This window comes from Lynx rufus, unplaced genomic scaffold (assembly GCF_022079265.1).
Source record: "Lynx rufus isolate CCGP_SWC_20201006 ecotype Redwood Valley unplaced genomic scaffold, mLynRuf1.p SCAF_16, whole genome shotgun sequence".
Lineage (NCBI taxonomy): Eukaryota > Metazoa > Chordata > Mammalia > Carnivora > Felidae > Lynx > Lynx rufus.
This window is the reverse complement of record NW_025814830.1, coordinates 1,691,642-1,709,162: the sequence shown is the minus strand read 5'-3', so window position 1 is coordinate 1,709,162 and position 17,521 is coordinate 1,691,642. Positions and strand designations below refer to the sequence as shown.

Below are 17,521 nucleotides of genomic sequence, written 5' to 3'. Positions count from 1 at the left end.
AACTATAGGAGACTTATGGGATCCTGGGGGGCCAGGCTAAGATTGCCTTTGCCCTTAGCAAAGTGTCCTCATGGAGGAGTTGAGTTCCCAGCAGAAGGTCACTCTGCCTGTCTCAAGGACTTGTTCACGGGTTGTAAGTTGTAAGGAAACTTTTCATTTTCCTTTGTTTCCCACATCACTAACTTCTCATCTTCCAAAAGGGCAGCAAAGAAAGTGCTCTTTCCAGGGAATGACAGGTGGTCTTCATGGAGAACCACCCATGAGTTTCTGTTTTGAGATATGATGGTTGGATGTAAATGGCTGTCAGTTTGAAACTTTCTTGGGATCTTCCCTGGTGAAATCTGTAACAAGCCCTTGTACTGAGGGCAGGGAGAGTTGAAGAAAGGGGCAGACCACTCAGGGCGGTAGGTGGCAGTTTTAAGAAGCAAAGGGTGCTTTTATACCAGACTTGTCTTGAACAGCAACAAGAGGAATGGATCCCCTCACCCCTGAAATTCAAGTCACTGTGTGTTCAGGAGGGAGGGTTGTTGTAATAGAAAGTTTCCACAAGACTCTCCTTCCTGTGCCTGAAGGGGGCATATCGTTTACACCAAAGAGAGCTCTCTCTCAGTTGTTTCCGATATTACTGAGACGTTCCTGGGGCAGTCTGGTTTTGTTCTTGAATATTACGCTTCTATTTGTCAAGGATTTGGGCACCCTTTAAAGTTGTTAGTCATGTAGTTCAAGAGGGAATTTAAAGAGGGAATTTCAGTTTGGGGAGCCAAAGAGCCTCTCTAGTTCAGGCATCAGTTTTGGCAAAAGCTAAGTAGCAAGATAATAATTGACTTCCAAAGGCAGTGTAGCTAGTAGTATTGAGAGGGAGTCCATAAAACAAAGCCCCAAGGGGGGCCCTCAGGTGGGGGATGCCTCCCTTTGCCAGAGGTTCTGGATCATAAAATAATCAGTCCGGGGTGCTTGGGTGGCTCAGTTGGTTAAGCATCTCACTTTGGCTCAGATCATGATCTCATTGCTGGTGAGTTAGAGCCCTGTGTTAGGCTCTATGCTGACAGCTGGGAGCCTGAAGCCTGCATCAGATTCTGTGTCTCCATCTTTCTCCCTCCCTCCCCACCCCCCACTTGTGCTTCATCTCTCTTTCTCTCAAAAATAAATAAACATTAAGGGGAAAATTAAAAAAAATGAGTCCACCATTTACAGTAATAGGTATTTACCCAAAGGATACAAAAATACAGATTCCAAGGGGCACATGTACCACGATGTTTATGGCAGCGCCATCATTGATAGCAAAATTATGGAAAAAGCCCAAATGTCTGTTGACTGATGAATGGATAAAAAAGGTGTGGTATATGTATGCAATAGAATATTATTTAGCCATCAATAAGAATGAGATCTTGCCATTTGCAATGATGTGGATGGAAAGTAGAGTGTACTGTGCTAAGTGAAATAAGTCAGAGAAAGACAAATACCATATTATTTATTCATATGTGGAATTTAAGAAACAAAACAAATGAACATATTGGGGGGGAGGGGAAAATAAACCAAAAGAGAATTAAAAAAAATTTTTTTTAATGTTTATTCGTTTTTGAAAGACAGAGACAGAACACAAGCAGGGGTGTGGTGGAGAGAGAGAGGGGGACACAGAATCTGAAGCAAGCTCCAGGCTCTGAGCTGTCAGCAGAGAGCCCAACGTGGGGCTCGAACTCACGAACCATGAAATCATGACCTGAGCCAAAGTCAGGCGCTCAACCAACTGAGCCACCGAGACGCCCCCAAAAGAGACTCTTAATGATAGAGACCAAACTGAAGGTTGATGGAGGGGAAGTGGGTGGGGGATGGGCTAAATGGATGATGGGTCCTAAGGATGACATGTGTTTGGATGAGCACTGGGTATTGTATGTAAGTGATGAATCACTGAAACTCACTCCTGAAACCAATATTGCACTGTATGTTCACCAGAATTTAAATAAAAATGTGAAAAAAACAAACATTGGGAGAAAAAAAAAAAGAATCCGCCCACTTCCCCTAACTTCTGGAAGAGTAGGGCAGTATAAACTGACCTCATTGTTCCAAAAAGCCTTAAAGTGAAAACAGGACTCAGAGTTTCACCAGGGCTTTATTCACCACAGTCACGGACGGAAGACTCAATCTCTATCTGGGCTATTGGGAAAGAAGCGCTTGGTGTTCACAACAAACACCCTCTCTCTACTGTGGAAAAGAGGACATGGCATGTGAAGACCTTCACGATATGTTCTGACCCCCCCTAGGTGCCAAGATACAGTCGAGTTTTGGGGATCATCCCAGGCTGTATGGGGTGGCAAAGCAGAAGCATATACCATGTGCACTTCTGCTGAAGAGTCTCTCGTATAAAGAGCTAGAAGATCTGGAGTAGCTCGATCAGCTCCACCCTAAGTCCATATTGGCTTTCTTTTCCCTTCACTGTGAGTTCTGCCCTAATAGGACCAGCTTAGTTCACTTCGTTTATGGGGCTCCCCTGCCCCCAACATGAGCCAAGGGGTTTAAAAGTCTTGTGTGGGTCAGGGGTGGCAGCAAGATCATGTTCCCCACCAGGGCAGACAAGGGGACTGATGTAGTTGGATGGGGGTCTCCTTTTCACTCTGGGGCCTGGGCTGCCTGCTTCCTCTTGTTTCTCTGAGCACCTGACAGCACATGGGATCAGAAGCTGCTTTCCCTCTGTCCCCACTCCTTTAGTTTTGCTTGACCTCTCAGACCTCCATGCTTTCTCTCCTGCACTTAGCACATCCTCCCTCTGGGTGCCGCTCAGGATGGTGACTTGGGCAACAGAACTACACAAGTTTGAGATCCTTTCCCTCCTCAGAATTCCCAAGCATCTCCAGCTTTTTCCTTAAGCTTGCAATTTGGAGGGGGGGGGGTCTGGGTGCCCTTGCCAGTAAGCCTGCTAAACCGGAGGGAGGGGTCTGGGGTTCCAAGGAACTGCGTGACCACCCTTGCCAGTAAGCGAGGCACTACCAGATGCAGCTCTTTTTTATTCCTCGTAGCCTGGGGGCTGCTTGCAGCTCAGCCACATGAAGTGTTTGTGCAGCAAAACCTTGGATGCCAAGTAACTTGTTCTGTGAGTGTTCTGCTAGATAAGCAAACCTTTCTAATACACTTCAACTTGATAAACAAGTGATGTCTTGCACACAAGTCATTGGTGATGCTGGGTGTCACATGATCACAACTGAGCCAATAGTGCTCTCTCTCTCTCTCTGTGGGATTGTGGGTGATCATCTCCCTTGCCTGGATGCTTGGTCTCAGGCTGTGGTGTTTGGCAGAAGTCAGTGATTTTTCAGAATGTTGGAAGGTGCCCACGACTGGCACTAGTGTATTTTTTGTCACTCCAAAGCACTTATGGACAGTCCTTTGCTTTTCTATACAAGATGAGCTTAGGAATGCTTTGCTTCATTCTAGGTCAGGCTGCCTGCAGATATAGACCCTTTGCTCTGATGCCTTATTGCCAGTTACATTAAATGCAGTATATGAAAAGCTTATTAATACTGTAGCGCAGTGAACATCTGTGCAAGTGTATACAATAGCCCCCCTGCAGAGAAAGATTCTATTGTGCTAATAGATAACCCTCTTCCCTCTTGTTTCCCTCACACCAGCCATGAAGGTTTGCAAGGGTAAGTGTAGGTTGATTTGTTTATTTTTCTTTATATTTTATGTTTTCTTTATTTTGTTTTTTATTTTTTTTATTTTTTATTTTCTATTTTATTTTTTTAACGTTTATTTATTTTTGAGACAGAGAGAGACAGAGCACGAATGGGGGAGGGGCAGAGAGAGAGGGAGACATAGAATCGGAAGCAGGCTCCAGGCTCTGAACCATCAGCCCAGAGCCCAATGCGGGGCTCGAACTCACCGACCGTGAGATCGTGACCTGAGCTGAAGTCGGAGGCTTAACCAACTGAGCCACCCAGGCGCCCCTGTTTTCTTTATTTTGTATTACAGTATTGTAATAATCATTAATATGAATATTTTTGGGTTGTGGAACCAATCGTCTGAATTGTCATTATTTTTTATGGGGAAGTTCACTTGATATACAAATGCTTTGGATTACAAGCATGTTTCTGGAATGAATTATGCTCGCAAACCAAGGTTTTACTGTATTTTGATTCACTCCAAGTTTTACCTCAAGTTTGGGGGCTCCTTGGCCTTCCCTCCTGCCAGGTGGTAAATGGACAAACAAAGCTCTTACAGGCTGCTTGGTTCAGTCCTGCCGCTCACCCTCCAGCCTCACCACCGTGGAGGATGTGGAGAGTCTTCTGCAACTTTACCCACATCGGTGAAGAGGGCTAGCTACCGGTTTCAGGAGACTTTCTCCCGTCCCCTAACCAGCCCCACAAAGGGCCTTGTCATTTTCTCTTCCAGAAAATCTCTCTCCCTCTTCTATCATTGCCCTTAGCAAAACTGTCAAGAAGCATGGAGAGTTTTCCATTTTATCCTATTTGCCAACCAACAAGTTACCTGTCAGTTTCATGGATGCTGGCAGAGGGCATGAGTCTCCGGGTAGGAGATACAAGGCTTATCATTGCAAAGAAATGTTAAAAAGCTGGGAAGATGTAAATATGTTAGTCTTGAAATGTCCTTATGTTTTCCAGGTAGAAGTTAAAGATACTAAATAACTTGGCACTTTGACTAGTTTTTAAGTCTGTTGTGGGGCACCTGGGTGGCTCAGTCAGTTAAGCATCCAACTCCTGGCTTTGGTTCAGGTCATGATCTTGTGGCTCATGGGTCTGAGACCCGCATCAGGGTCTGGGCTGATGGTGCGGAACCTGCTTGGGACTCTCTTTTCCTCTCTCTCTGCCTTTCCCGCATCTCTCTCTCAAAATAAATAAATAAACTTCGAAAAAAAACCCTAAAAGTTTGTTATAATATCTGGGTTAAAAACGAAGAGATCGTGGGGCGCCTGGGTGGCGCAGTCGGTTAAGCGTCCGACTTCAGCCAGGTCACGATCTCGCGGTCCGTGAGTTCGAGCCCCGCGTCGGGCTCTGGGCTGATGGCTCAGAGCCTGGAGCCTGTTTCCGATTCTGTGTCTCCCTCTCTCTCTGCCCCTCCCCCGTTCATGCTCTGTCTCTCTCTGTCGCAAAAATAAATAAACGTTGAAAAAAAAAATTAAAAAAAAAAAACAAAAAAACGAAGAGATCGTGAATATTACAATCTCTAAAGAAAAAGGATAAATTGTACAATAATTTAAAAATTAACACAAAAGGGGCACCTTGTTGTGGCTCAGTTGGTTAAGCGTCCACATCTTGATTTCAGCTCAGGTCATGGTCTCATGAGATTGAGCCCCACATCGGGCTCTGAGTTGACAGAGCCTGTTTGGGATTCTCTCTCTCCCTCTCTCTCTGCTCCTCCCCCACTGTTTCTCACACACTCTCTCTCTCAAAACTAAATAAATGTTAAAAAAAAATGAAAACACGAGAGAAGTAAACTAGAATAAGAAAGTAAAACATGTCGTTGGGAGCCCACAACATATATGTAAAGCAAATCATAAAAATATGCATCATATCAAATTGTTCTTGTTAAAATCAAACATTGTTGTATATACAATTGGACATGTATTAAGAGATAGAGCTAAAACATAAGGAATATAGTAGAAAACTGAAAAGCATGCGACTTCACCCAATTAATCAACCAGCATGGTGAGATAAATATCAGATTAAAAAGAATTTAAAGAAAAGGCAGTTTGCAGTTATTGGACTAAGAATTATTTTAATGTTCCTGAATGTGCAATTATCCAATATTATTTGATGGGGAAGATATTAATCTGGCAACATATACGTAGAAATATACCGCAGTCTTCCCTTATCCACTCGGGATATGTTCCAGATTTCAGATCCAGTGGACGCTTGACACTGCAGATAGTACTGAACCGTATACATACGATATTTTTTCCACACATACGTATCTCATATCTATGATGCAGTTTAACTTATGAGTCCGACGTGGCAAGAGATTAATAATGAGTAATAATAAAAATTATAACAATATACTGTAATAATACTGTGAATCTGGTCTCTCTCTCTTCCTCTCTCTCCCCCTCTCTCAAAATATTGTGCTGTCCTCACACTTCTTATGATGATGTGAGACAATAAAATGCCTACGTGATGAGATGAAGTGAGGGGAATGAGGTAGGCTTGTGATTTAGCGCTAGGCTGCTATGGGGCTTCTGACCATAAATCAGAAGGAGGATTGACTGCTCGTGGGCTGCCGTTGACCACATGGAACTCAAACTGCAGAGTGAGACTTTGGATAAGGAGGTGCTACTGTATTTTAACTTGATAACTATACCACATTTCGTTTATAATTACTCTGGATGTTGTTTCTTTAGGAGAAGCTCAGTTTGTCTCGTTTACCCCTCTCTCATAATATGAATATTTCATAAATGTGCTTGCACATTGAAAGGGGTTAATAACCACTGTGAATAGGCATATAACTTACATATTTATGATAAGTTTAGGGGGTTTTGTTTCCTTATCCAGGCAGAGTAGAGGGTGGACACTCTGGGGTCATGTCTCATGAGGATGTAGGGGCTGAGAGTAGGAAAACACGTAGTGAGTAGTGTAGAAGTGTTCCTCAGCCACAGACTGGAGTTGTTAAAAACTGACAAACAAATGTGGAAGATAGAGGACAGCATCCATAAAGAAAGGAAGAAGCACGCCAGCACAAGGATGCTTCGGGTGGCTCTGCTCTCAGGGGAGGATCTGGGGGAGAGATTGTTCCTATGAATGTATTGGACCCGCTGCTTGTGGCTGTGCAGGATGAAAACCATGGAGCCGCTGGCCCAGAGCATGAGCCCCAAACAGAAACCATCATGGGATAATAGCAACGGCACATAGAATGACTCTGCGATTTGGTTGTAAGATAGCGCGTAACAGTAGTCCTGATCTATTTTCCTTGTGATGTTTATGTTATTCCTTTTGTCAGTTAGATGAAAAGGAACCACAATACTTCGCACTATATTCAAGACCCAGCAGAAGATGTTGGAGGTGCCCACGTACTTGGGAGCTTTTATTTTAAGCTGTGCCCACCTGGAGTCCCCAGGACTGATCATGATCACCTGGAAGACAGTCAAGAGGCAGGTGGTTCCAATGGCCACATCCCTGCCCACTCTGTGAACAAAGAAAACAAGTCTGCATCCAAAATCATCGAGAAAATGTGTCAACCCAAAAGATGCCATTGTTTGAGGGATTCCTTTAGAAAAAATAACTAAGAGGTTGGCTACAGTCAGATACTTAAGAATCAAGTCTGTGCACCTAAGCTTGTATCCTGTCAAATAAAGGAAGAGATAATAGTAAAAAACAGAGAAATTCCCCAGAAGTCCAACTGTAGTTTGTAAGAAAAAGATCATTGCCATCGTCAAATCCCTGGTGGTCATTCTGTAAAATCCCAGGGAGTGAAATTCTTCTTCTGAGCCAGGTTCCTGCATGGGAACAGGAGGTGTGAGGCACGTGTGTCACATTGGTTAAAATCCAATGTTCTCCACTTAACTTGAGTTCCCACTTAAAAATAATTATTTAGAATATTTACTTTTTAACAAGTTTCCAAGGTCTGAACTTAGAACACTAGAAGAGCTTTTTACGTAACATAGATCATTGCTATAAAGGCTGTGTATGTAGTACATTCTGTATTCTTCATAAGTTGTTGAGAGTCAGTATTTTCATGGAAAAGATAAGGAGGCAGAGAAAGTTTGGTGATTTGTCAAATTCAAATGTTTTGACATTTGAATGGGAATGGGGAGATTAGAACCTGACTGGGCTGGTATGATGGCAGTGCCTTTAAACACAGTGCTGTTTTAACAAAGCTAATTAGATGTATTCTTCAAAATACAGGTGTATAGGGGCACCTGGGAGGCTTAGTCGCTTGAGCATCCAACTTTTGATTTTGGCTCAGGTGGTGATCTGAGGATATCTGCACTGAGTGTGGAACCTGCTTGGGATTCATTCTCATTCTCTCTCTCTCTCTCTTTCAATCTCTCATTGAATAAATATTAAAAAAAAAAAATACAGGTCTCTAGGTATGCCTGGATGGCTCAGTTGTAAGAGCATGTGACTCTTGATCTGGGAGTTGTGAGTTAGAGCCCACATCAGGTGTACAGATTACTTAAATAAATAAACTTTAAAAAACATTCAAAATACAGGCATATATTCAGGCATTCTCATACCTTGTGATCTTATTTTAGATAAGTAGTATTTTTTCTAACATTTTTTCATTTATGTTTAAAGATTTCTTGTGTTGACCACTAACAATAATGAATATTTAAATATCTCAATCAAATGTAGACTCACTGACTGTAGTATAATTCTAGGGACCTGCTCCATGACAAATTGTGTTTAAAGAAAAGAGTGTGTCGTTAGCTTTCTAGCGTATTGGCAATTGATCCACTATTTTTCTTTTATGACACCTACCATAGAAATCATTGAATGCCATGTCATGCCCTAAATAGTGAGACTTGAAATGCCAATATGTGATAAACTGGTATAGAATAGAAACTCAATATTACTAATTTCAAATCTTAAGCTGCTCTGTTTACCACCACTTAAGAAAAGGTATTAGCAATAAGATAAGGTTTGTGAAAAATCAAAATGTAAGACTTACACAAGAGAATTTCTTAGCTTGAAAGTGTGTGTATTATATAAGTTGAGATTGTAGAGTTTGGGGTTAATATAAGAATAGTTTTAAACCAGAGAATACATCACAAGATATTTCCCGGGTAATAGTTGCTGTCTGAAACCCATTTTGTAACGTTACTATTTCAATTGCTTCCCCCTTAATTTGAAGAGGGACAACAGTCTCACCAAACTCAATAGACCAAGGATATATTCAGTAGGAAACAATTCTTGTCTCCATAGCTCTTCATACACCCAGAATTAGAGAAATCATTCCTATATCAGAAATTGCCTTTTGGATGCACTGGTTTTACACTAGTTTAGAGGATTCCTGTAGATTTATTTTAATCCTTATTACAAGCATGCAGATGTTAGAGTCACACTGCTACAAATCCTGAAAATGTAGTCTATGATTCCTGTACACAGTCCTTAAGTACTTTAAAGTCTGTTTTCCTTATCACTTGGATTAAACACCAGTATTCACTGCCAGTTAGGGTTACACTAAATCACATCAGGAGCCATCAGGTCTAGGAACCCATCTCCCTTTACTAGCTCAGCTCATGCCTCAGAATTATTCCTCCTTCCTGTGCGCCCTTGGCACTCAACCAGAAGACTCTCTCTTTCTGAGACCGTCACTTTCCAAGACTCCTGGTACCCCACTGTGCTTGCAGACTCTGCCTCTCAGACTGAAAAAGAAAATACTCACTTGACTCCCTCCAGCCGCCAGGATGGTGGGCTCAGTGTGCTGGTCACGACAATCAGGATTTGTGTGATACGGAGGGAGGCAGCCAGACCGTAAGATATGGGTTTGCAGTTCTATGATCTCACCTCCTGGCAGAATTATCTTTTCACCTGTAGCCACAGTGAGAGGACAGGCTTGGGGAACTGAGAATATTTGTGACAGACTTTTTCCCCCAGTTGCTAATTGCTGAAAATAATGACAAGTTTCTAGTTATCAGCTCCTAAAAGACCTTTGCAAGTGTTAAGAGGGCTTTTTCTTTTCCTTAATGCCTGGAAGCAGACAGGGTCTCATAGGGAGGGAGCAGGAAATACTAAGGTCTGACAACACGTGTGGGACTGGCAGTAAGGCTGAGGTGTCTCATGGGCTTCTCTGCTCCCCTGAGTTGTTCATCCCAGAAGTGAGCCTTAACTAATTTTCAGGCCAGTGTTCTGTTTCATCATTTAAATTACGAGAACATAAACCAGACAATGTACCTCAGAAGGATTTTTAAAGCAGTTAAAAAATGTGGTTAAAAAAAGAACATAATAATCATTTATATTAGAAAACATTGGACTCTTTTCCCCCCAGAAGTCAGTGTCAATTAATTTGGTAGTTTAGGTGATATGGGATTTTTTTTTCTTCCATAGAAGAAGTCTATAAAAACTTCCAATAGGAAGTCTAAACAGAACAATATCCATGGAACGTTAGAGATTTATAGGTGTCTGTTAGAAGACAAGCACTAAAATCAGATGGTTATTCAGGCTGATTGTATAATTTTTAAACTATGAAATAAGTTGATACTACTTCAAGACCGCTAATGGTGGAACTTCTACAATTAATCCATTGCTTTTTTTTTTTTTTTTTTTTGCCTAAGAAACAAATCCAGTATTTAACACTATTACACTATCCGGTTTCCCCAATTTACAAATCAGGGATTTGTGTATCAGGGATACACTTTCACAATTGTAAATTTACACACATACATATCAACACACTCAAATATACACTTCTTAAACACATTCACACTCGCATGTACTTTCGGTGACAAACTCATGATCAGCCACTGTCACATTCCTAATGTGACTATGACACACAGCCCTAATAATCCCCATTAAGTCTTAAAAAGGGGTTCACGTGTAGAACAGTGGTAGCTCCAGAACTCTAGATACCTGCAATGGGGACATATCTTGCTCATTTTACATCCTTCCATCCCTGTGATGTTATTTACTAACTGTAACATTTCAAAGATGCTGTGATAAGGCCACTTCAGGTTGAGGCACACAGTGGTAAAGTTGGGGTGTTGGGGATGTGCTGCTCTGCATGTGTGACAGAGAACGAGAATGTGGGATAGAGTGACCTACAACAAGGGCACAGGATGGGGGTATATATATGGTTTAGAGAGCATGGGGATATGGGGAGACAGAAATTGAGGAGCAGAGGAAAGGGGTTTAAAAGATACAGGAGTGGTTGATTCATAGAGCAGTTAAAGGGTAGGTTTCACTAAGTGAGGGGCAAATTGTGCAGAGAAGTTAAGGGTAGGAAGATACTGTGTGTGCTGGGTGAATAAGTGGTTTGGGGTCCTGGGAAAGAAGGGCTTAATGGGAATGGGCAGGTAATGGGAGAAGGTGGTTAAGGAAAGTGGGTAAAAGGGACTTTACATCTTTGAGAGGTTAAAGACTGTGATGGGTGAGGGGGTATTACAAGTAGGGCATGCAGGTCCTGGGGGTGGTTAATGAGCCTAAACAGTGGCGAAGAGTAGAAGGGGAGGTAGAGCTGTGGGCCATGGTAATGAAGAGTGAGGCAAAATGGCGGAATAGTGATGAACGGAGATTGGGAGGATACTTCCACCATGTGCTAAACAGCCCAGGGAAAGGGGCGGGGATTTCATGGTTGAGATGGTGTGTGAGGCTGTTGGGTGAGAGAAGAAAGCTGGGTGATTGGGGCCCAGGGCTGCTAGGTTCCAGGAGCACCGAGTTCAGTGGAAACAGACTGGGATCTCTAGAACAGAGGACTGATTTATGTCTAGGGAAAGGCAGCACTGGAGGGCTAACAGAAGGGTGATGGCTGGTGAAGAAAACTCGTCTGTGATATCTGGAATGCAGTAGGGCAGGAGGGGTGGAGATTTGAGTTCAGAGCACAATAGAGGAGTTTTGAAGGATCATATGGTGGTGAGGTCCTATGGAGTTTTAGGGGACGTTCAAGGTCAAGTGAGTGGGAGTGGGGAAAGCCAAAGGGTGGGGACAGATGGAGCCTGGAGTGATGGAGGTCACAGGGGAAGACTGGATATCGCTAATTCACTCACCACATTCATTAATTCCCTCATTTACATTTGACTCACAACTTAATCTTGGAAAGATTCTAGGTTTAATTCACAAGGCAAAAAAACTTGGGCATAAAATACCTGAAATTGAATATGTAGTGGAGAACTGCATGCAGGAACTGGGGTGTACTACAAGCCACAGCCATTTTGCTCTTTTTTTAAAATATGTTTTTTAAGTTTATTTATTTATTTAGAGAAAGGGGGGCATGGCAGAGAAGGAGAAAAAGAATCCCAGTCTTTGGAGACTGCACTGACAGTGCAGAGCCTGATGAAGCAGGGCTCAAGCTCATGAACCATGAGATCATGAACTGAGCCAAAATCAAGAGTCAGATGCTTAACTGACTGAGTCACCCAGGTGCCCTCATTTTGCTCCTTTAAGATGTGAAGCAAAGAGTGTGACCATGGCAGTTTGGCCAGGAGCCACCTTTAACCAGTATCAGGTACTCAGTGATGGAAAGTGGTGTCAGAATGTCCCTTATCTGGCTTTACCTATGTCTTGAAGACCTTGAGTACCTCACAGTTAATGGTGAAAATCCCTTTGTTCCACTGTTGCTAGAATATAATATGTGCTTTATTAAAATATGAGACAGAGCAAGGTAAAACTTAAATTTCTAAGTATTCTTTTTCCTTTTATTTTTTCCCCTTATTGGAAACCACTTGAAGAGTTGTACTATTTTTGTAGATTTACTGAAATTTATTTTAAACCTATGTTTTCATTGAGAAAAATCACTGGTCTCATAATGTGGCCAATACATCTCCACCCACTGTTGTAACTGGGAGGTTTATGTCATGTCGCATTACAAGAGGGACTTTGCAGGGGCGCCTGGGTGGCTCAGTCGGTTAAGTGGCCGACTTAGGCTCAGGTCATGATCTCACGGTCCGTGAGTTCAAGCCCCGCATCGGGCTCTGTGCTGACAGCTCAGAGCCTGGAGCCTGCTTCAGATTCTGTGTCTCCCTCTCTCTGACCCTCCCCCGTTCATGCTTTGTCTCTCTCTGTCTCAAAAATAAATAAACGTTAAAAAAAATTTACAAGAGGGACTTTGCAGATGTCCTTAAGGTTCTGCGTGTAGGTGATAAAGTGACCACAAAAAGGGTTTATCGAATGGGCACAATGTAACCAGATGAAGTCTTAGACCAAGGAGTAAGTTAGAGATGAGAGGCCTGAGGGTTTCTTCCCATGCTGTGACTCTCTTTGGAGACAGGTGACTAGTGGCACATGGAAACCATGAGGAGGAAATAATTTCTGCCAATAACCAAAGGATCTTGGAACCCGAATTCTTCCCTAGTGTTACACAGAAGAGCCCATGTGGGTTGCCCTCTGGATTTTTGATTTTTGAGCTTCTAAGCAGCGTACCCAGCCAAGCCTACAGAACTTCTGATTTATGAACTGTGAGACCATAAGTGGGTGTTATATTAGCCACTAAGTATGTGGCAATTTGTTAGGTTGGAAATACAAAATATGCATACCTCATTTTGTTATTCTTCACTTTGTTTTGCTTCAGTTGAAACTTTCTGGTAACCCCGCCTCCAGCAAATCTATCAGTACCATTGTTCTAACAGTAGTTGCTCACTTTGTGTCTCTGTCACGTTTTGGTAATTCCTGCAATAGTCCAAACTTTTCCATTAATATATTTGTGATGGTGATCTGTGATTGGTGATCTTTGAAGTTACTTTTGTAATTGCTTTGGGGTGCCACAAACCACAGCCACATAAGACGACAAACTTAATCAATAAATGTTGTGTGTGTTCTGAGTGCTCCACTGGCCAGCTATGTCCCCGTCTCTCTCTCTCTCTCTCCCCAGACCTCCTTATTCCCTGAGACACAACAGCATTGAGATCAGGTGACTTAATATAAATTTATTTATTCAGAGAAAGGGGGGAGGAGCAGAGAGAGAGGGAGTGGCTTCCAAGTGTAAGGAAGAGTCACATGCCTCTCAGCTTAAATCAAAAGCTAGAAATGATTAAGCTTAGTGAGAAGGCATGTCGAAGGCCAAAACAGGCTGAAAGCTGGGTCTGTCGTACCAAACAGCCAAACTGTGAATGCAAAGGAAAAGTTCTTGAAGGAAGTTAAAAGTGCTAGTCCAGTGAACACACAAATAAGAAGGCAAAAGAGCCTACGCTGATATGGAGAAATCTGTCATGGTCTGCAGAGAAGATCAAAACAGCCACAACATTCCCTTAAGCCAAAGCCTAATCCAGCGCAAGGCCCTGACTCCCTTCAATTCTGTGAAGGCCATGAGAGAGGCATGGAGGTGGCAGATGAGCAGTCTGAAGCTAGCGGAGGTGGTTCAGGAAGCTGAAGGAAAGAAGCCATCTCCGTAACATCACAAGGTGAAGCAGCAAGTGCTGATGTAGAAGCTGCAACAAGTTGTCCAGAGCTCACTAAGATCTTTTGTGAATGTGGCTACACCAAACAACAGATTTCCAGTGTAGACAAAACAACCTTCTACTGGAAGAAGATGTCATGTACGACTTTCATTGCTAGAGAGGAGAAGTCAATGTCTGGCTTCAAAGCCTCTGAGGACAGGCTGACTCCTTTTAGAGGCTAATGCAGCTTCTGACTTTAAGTGGAAACCAGTGCTCAGTGACCATTCTGAAAATTCTAGAGTCCTTAAGAATTATGCTATATCTACTCTGCCTGTGCTCTCTAAATGGAACAGCAAAGCCAGGATGACAGCACATCTGTTTACAACACAGTTACTGAATATTTTAAGCCCATTGTTGAGACCTACTGCTCAGGAAAAAAAAAAAAAGATTTCTTTCAAAATGTGACTGCTTATTGACAACGCACCTGGTCACCCAAGGGCTCTGATGGGGACACACAATGAGATTAATGTTCTTTGCATGCCTGCTAACACAACATCCATTCTGCAACCCATGGATTGAGAAGCCATTTTGACTTTCCAGTCTTATTATTTAAGAAAGCAATTTTGGGGCGCCTGGGTGGCTCAGTCAGTTAAGGGGCTGACTTCAGCTCAGGTCATGATCTTGTGGTCCGTGAGTTTGAGACCTGCATTGGGCTCTGTGCTGACAGCTCAGAGCTCAGAGCCTGGAGCCTATTTCAGATTCTGTGCCTCCCTCTCTCTGACCCTCCCCTGTTCATGCTCTGTCTCTCCCTGTCTCAAAAATAAAAAAACGTTCGGGGCGCCTGGGTGGCGCAGTCGGTTAAGCGGCCGACTTCAGCCAGGTCACGATCTCGCGGTCCGTGAGTTCGAGCCCCGCGTCAGGCTCTGTGCTGACGGCTCAGAGCCTGGAGCCTGTTTCCAATTCTGTGTCTCCCTCTCTCTCTGCCCCTCCCCCGTTCATGCTCTGTCTCTCTCTGTCCCAAAAATAAATAAACGTTGAAAAAAAAATTAAAAAAAAATAAATAAAAAAACGTTAAAAAATTTTTTTTAAAAAAGAAAGCAATTTCACAAGGCTTTGACTGCCATAGATTGTGATTCCTCTGGTGGATCTGGGCAAAGTGAACTGAAAACTTTCTGGAATGAATTCGCCATTCTAGATGCCATTAAGAACATTTTTGACTCAGGTGCACCTGGGTGGCTCAGTAGGTTAAGCATCCGACTCTTGATTTTGGATAAGATCATGATCTCACAGTTTACAAGATCAAGCCACACATTGAGCTCTGTGCTTACAGCACAGAGCCTGCTTGGGATTCTCTCTCTGTCCCTTCCTGACTCTCTCTCTCTCTCTCTGTCAAAATAAATAAAACAATTTTTTAAAAAGAACATTTCTGATTCATGAGAAGAGCTCAAAATATCAATATGAGCAGGAGTTTGGAAGAAGTTGATTCCAACCCTCATGGATAGAGTTGAAGGGTTCAAGACTTCAGGGAGGAACCTACTGCAGATGTGGTGGAAACAGCAAGAGAACTTGAATTAGAAGTTTGGGGGCACCTGGGTGGCTCAGTCTGTTAAGCGTCTGGCTTCAGCTCAGGTCATGATCTTGTGGTTCATGAGTTTCAGCCCTGTGTCAGGGTCTGTTCTGACAGCTTGGAGCCTGGAGCCTGCTTTGGATTCTGTGTCTTCCTCTCTTTCTGCCCCTCCCCTGCTTGTGTGTGTGCATGCATGCTCTCTCTTTGTCTCTCTCTCAAAAATAAATAAACATTAAAAAAAAAGTGGAACTTGAAGATGGAACTGAATTGCTGCAATCACATGATAAAATTTTAATGGATGAAAAGTTGCTTTTTATGGATAAGCAATAAAAGTAGTTTCTTGAGTTGGGATCTACTCCTGGTGATGATGCTGTGGAAGATTGTTGAAATGACCACAAAATCTTTAGAATATTAAATAGACTTAGGAGATAAAGCAGCAGCAAGGCTTGGGTGGATGGACTCCAATTTTGAAAGTAGTTCTGCTGGGTGAAATGCTATGGAACAGCACTACGTGCTACAGAGAAATTGTTCGTGAAAAGAAGAGTCAATCCATGTGGCAAACTTCACTGTTCTCTTATTTTAAGAAATTGTCACAGCCACCCCTCTGCAATCACCACTCTGACAAGTCAGCAGCCAAATCAACATGGAGGCAAGACCCTGTCCACCAGCAAAAAGATCACAACTCAATGAAAGCTCAGATGATGGTTAGCACGTTGTAGCAATAAAGTATTTTAAAATTAAGGTATATACACTTTTGTTAGACATAATGCTATTGCATACTCAATAGACTACAGTGTCACGTAAACATTTATATGCACTAGGAAACCAAAACATTTACTTGACTTGCTTTATTGTGATACTCACTTTGTCAGGGTTGTCTAGAGCAAAACCCACAATATTTCTGGTATGCCTGTACATGTAGAAATAAATGTAATTATAAAATAGTTATAGAACGAAGTAAAAGAAATCCCATGTTAATTATCCTGTGTCCAGTTTTAGCTGTTTGTCTTGTATCCTCCTTTTTTTTTTAATATATGAAATTTATTGTCAAATTGGTTTCCATACAACACCCAGTGCTCATCCCAAAAGATGCCCTCTTCAATACCCATCACCCACCCTCCCCTCTCTCCCACCCCCCATCAGCCCTCAGTTTGTTCTCAGTTTTTAAGAGTCTCTTATGCTTTGGCTCTCTCCCACTCTAACCTCTCTCTTTTTTTTTTCCTTCCCCTCCCCCATGGGTCCCTGTTAAGTTTCTCAGGATCCACATAAGAGTGAAACCATATGGTATCTGTCTTTCTCTGTATGGCTTATTTCACTTAGCATCACACTCTCCAGTTCCATCCATGTTGCTACAAAGGGCCATATTTCATTCTTTCTCATTGCCATGTAGTACTCCATTGTATATATAAATCACAATTTCTTTATCCATTCATCAGTTGATGGACATTTAGGCTCTTTCCATAATTTGGCTATTGTTGAGAGTGCTGCTATAAACATTGGGGTACAAGTGCCCCTATGCATCAGTACTCCTGTATCCCTTGGGTAAATTCCTAGCAGTGTTACTGCTGGGTCATAGGGTAGGTCTATTTTTGATTTTTTGAGGAACCTCCACACTGTTTTCCAGAGCGGCTGCACCAGTTTGCATTCCCACCAAGAGTGCAAGAGGGTTCCCGTTTCTCCACATCCTCTCCAGCATCTATAGTCTCCTGATTTGTTCATTTTGACCACTCTGACTGGCATGAGATGATATCTCGGTGTGGTTTTGATTTGTGTTTCCCTGATGAGGAGTGACGTTGAGCATCTTTTCATGTGCCTGTTGGCCATCCAGATGTCTTCTTTAGAGAAGTGTCTATTCATGTTTTCTGCCCATTTCTTCACTGGGTTATTTGTTTTTCGGGTGTGGAGTTTGGTGAGCTCTTTATAGATTTTGGATACTAGGCCTTTGTCCAATATGTCATTTGCAAATATATTTTCCATTCTAT

The 17,521-nt window shown here is 42.5% G+C and overlaps 2 protein-coding genes across 2 annotated transcripts in view; one reads left to right on the top strand and one right to left on the bottom strand.

The window, feature by feature from the left end:
- Nucleotides 1-17,521, top strand: part of LOC124510813 (zinc finger protein 160-like) — a 339,108-nt gene that overhangs the window by 261,934 nt on the left and 59,653 nt on the right. Inside the window, 1 exon segment of the mRNA XM_047077466.1 lies at nt 783-805. Coding sequence (XP_046933422.1) covers nt 783-805 — 23 coding nt within the window.
- On the bottom strand, nt 6,461-7,393 carry LOC124510840 (vomeronasal type-1 receptor 4-like). Its single transcript, XM_047077518.1, has one exon. It carries the CDS (start codon nt 7,391-7,393, stop codon nt 6,461-6,463), a length of 933 nt encoding a protein of 310 aa, XP_046933474.1.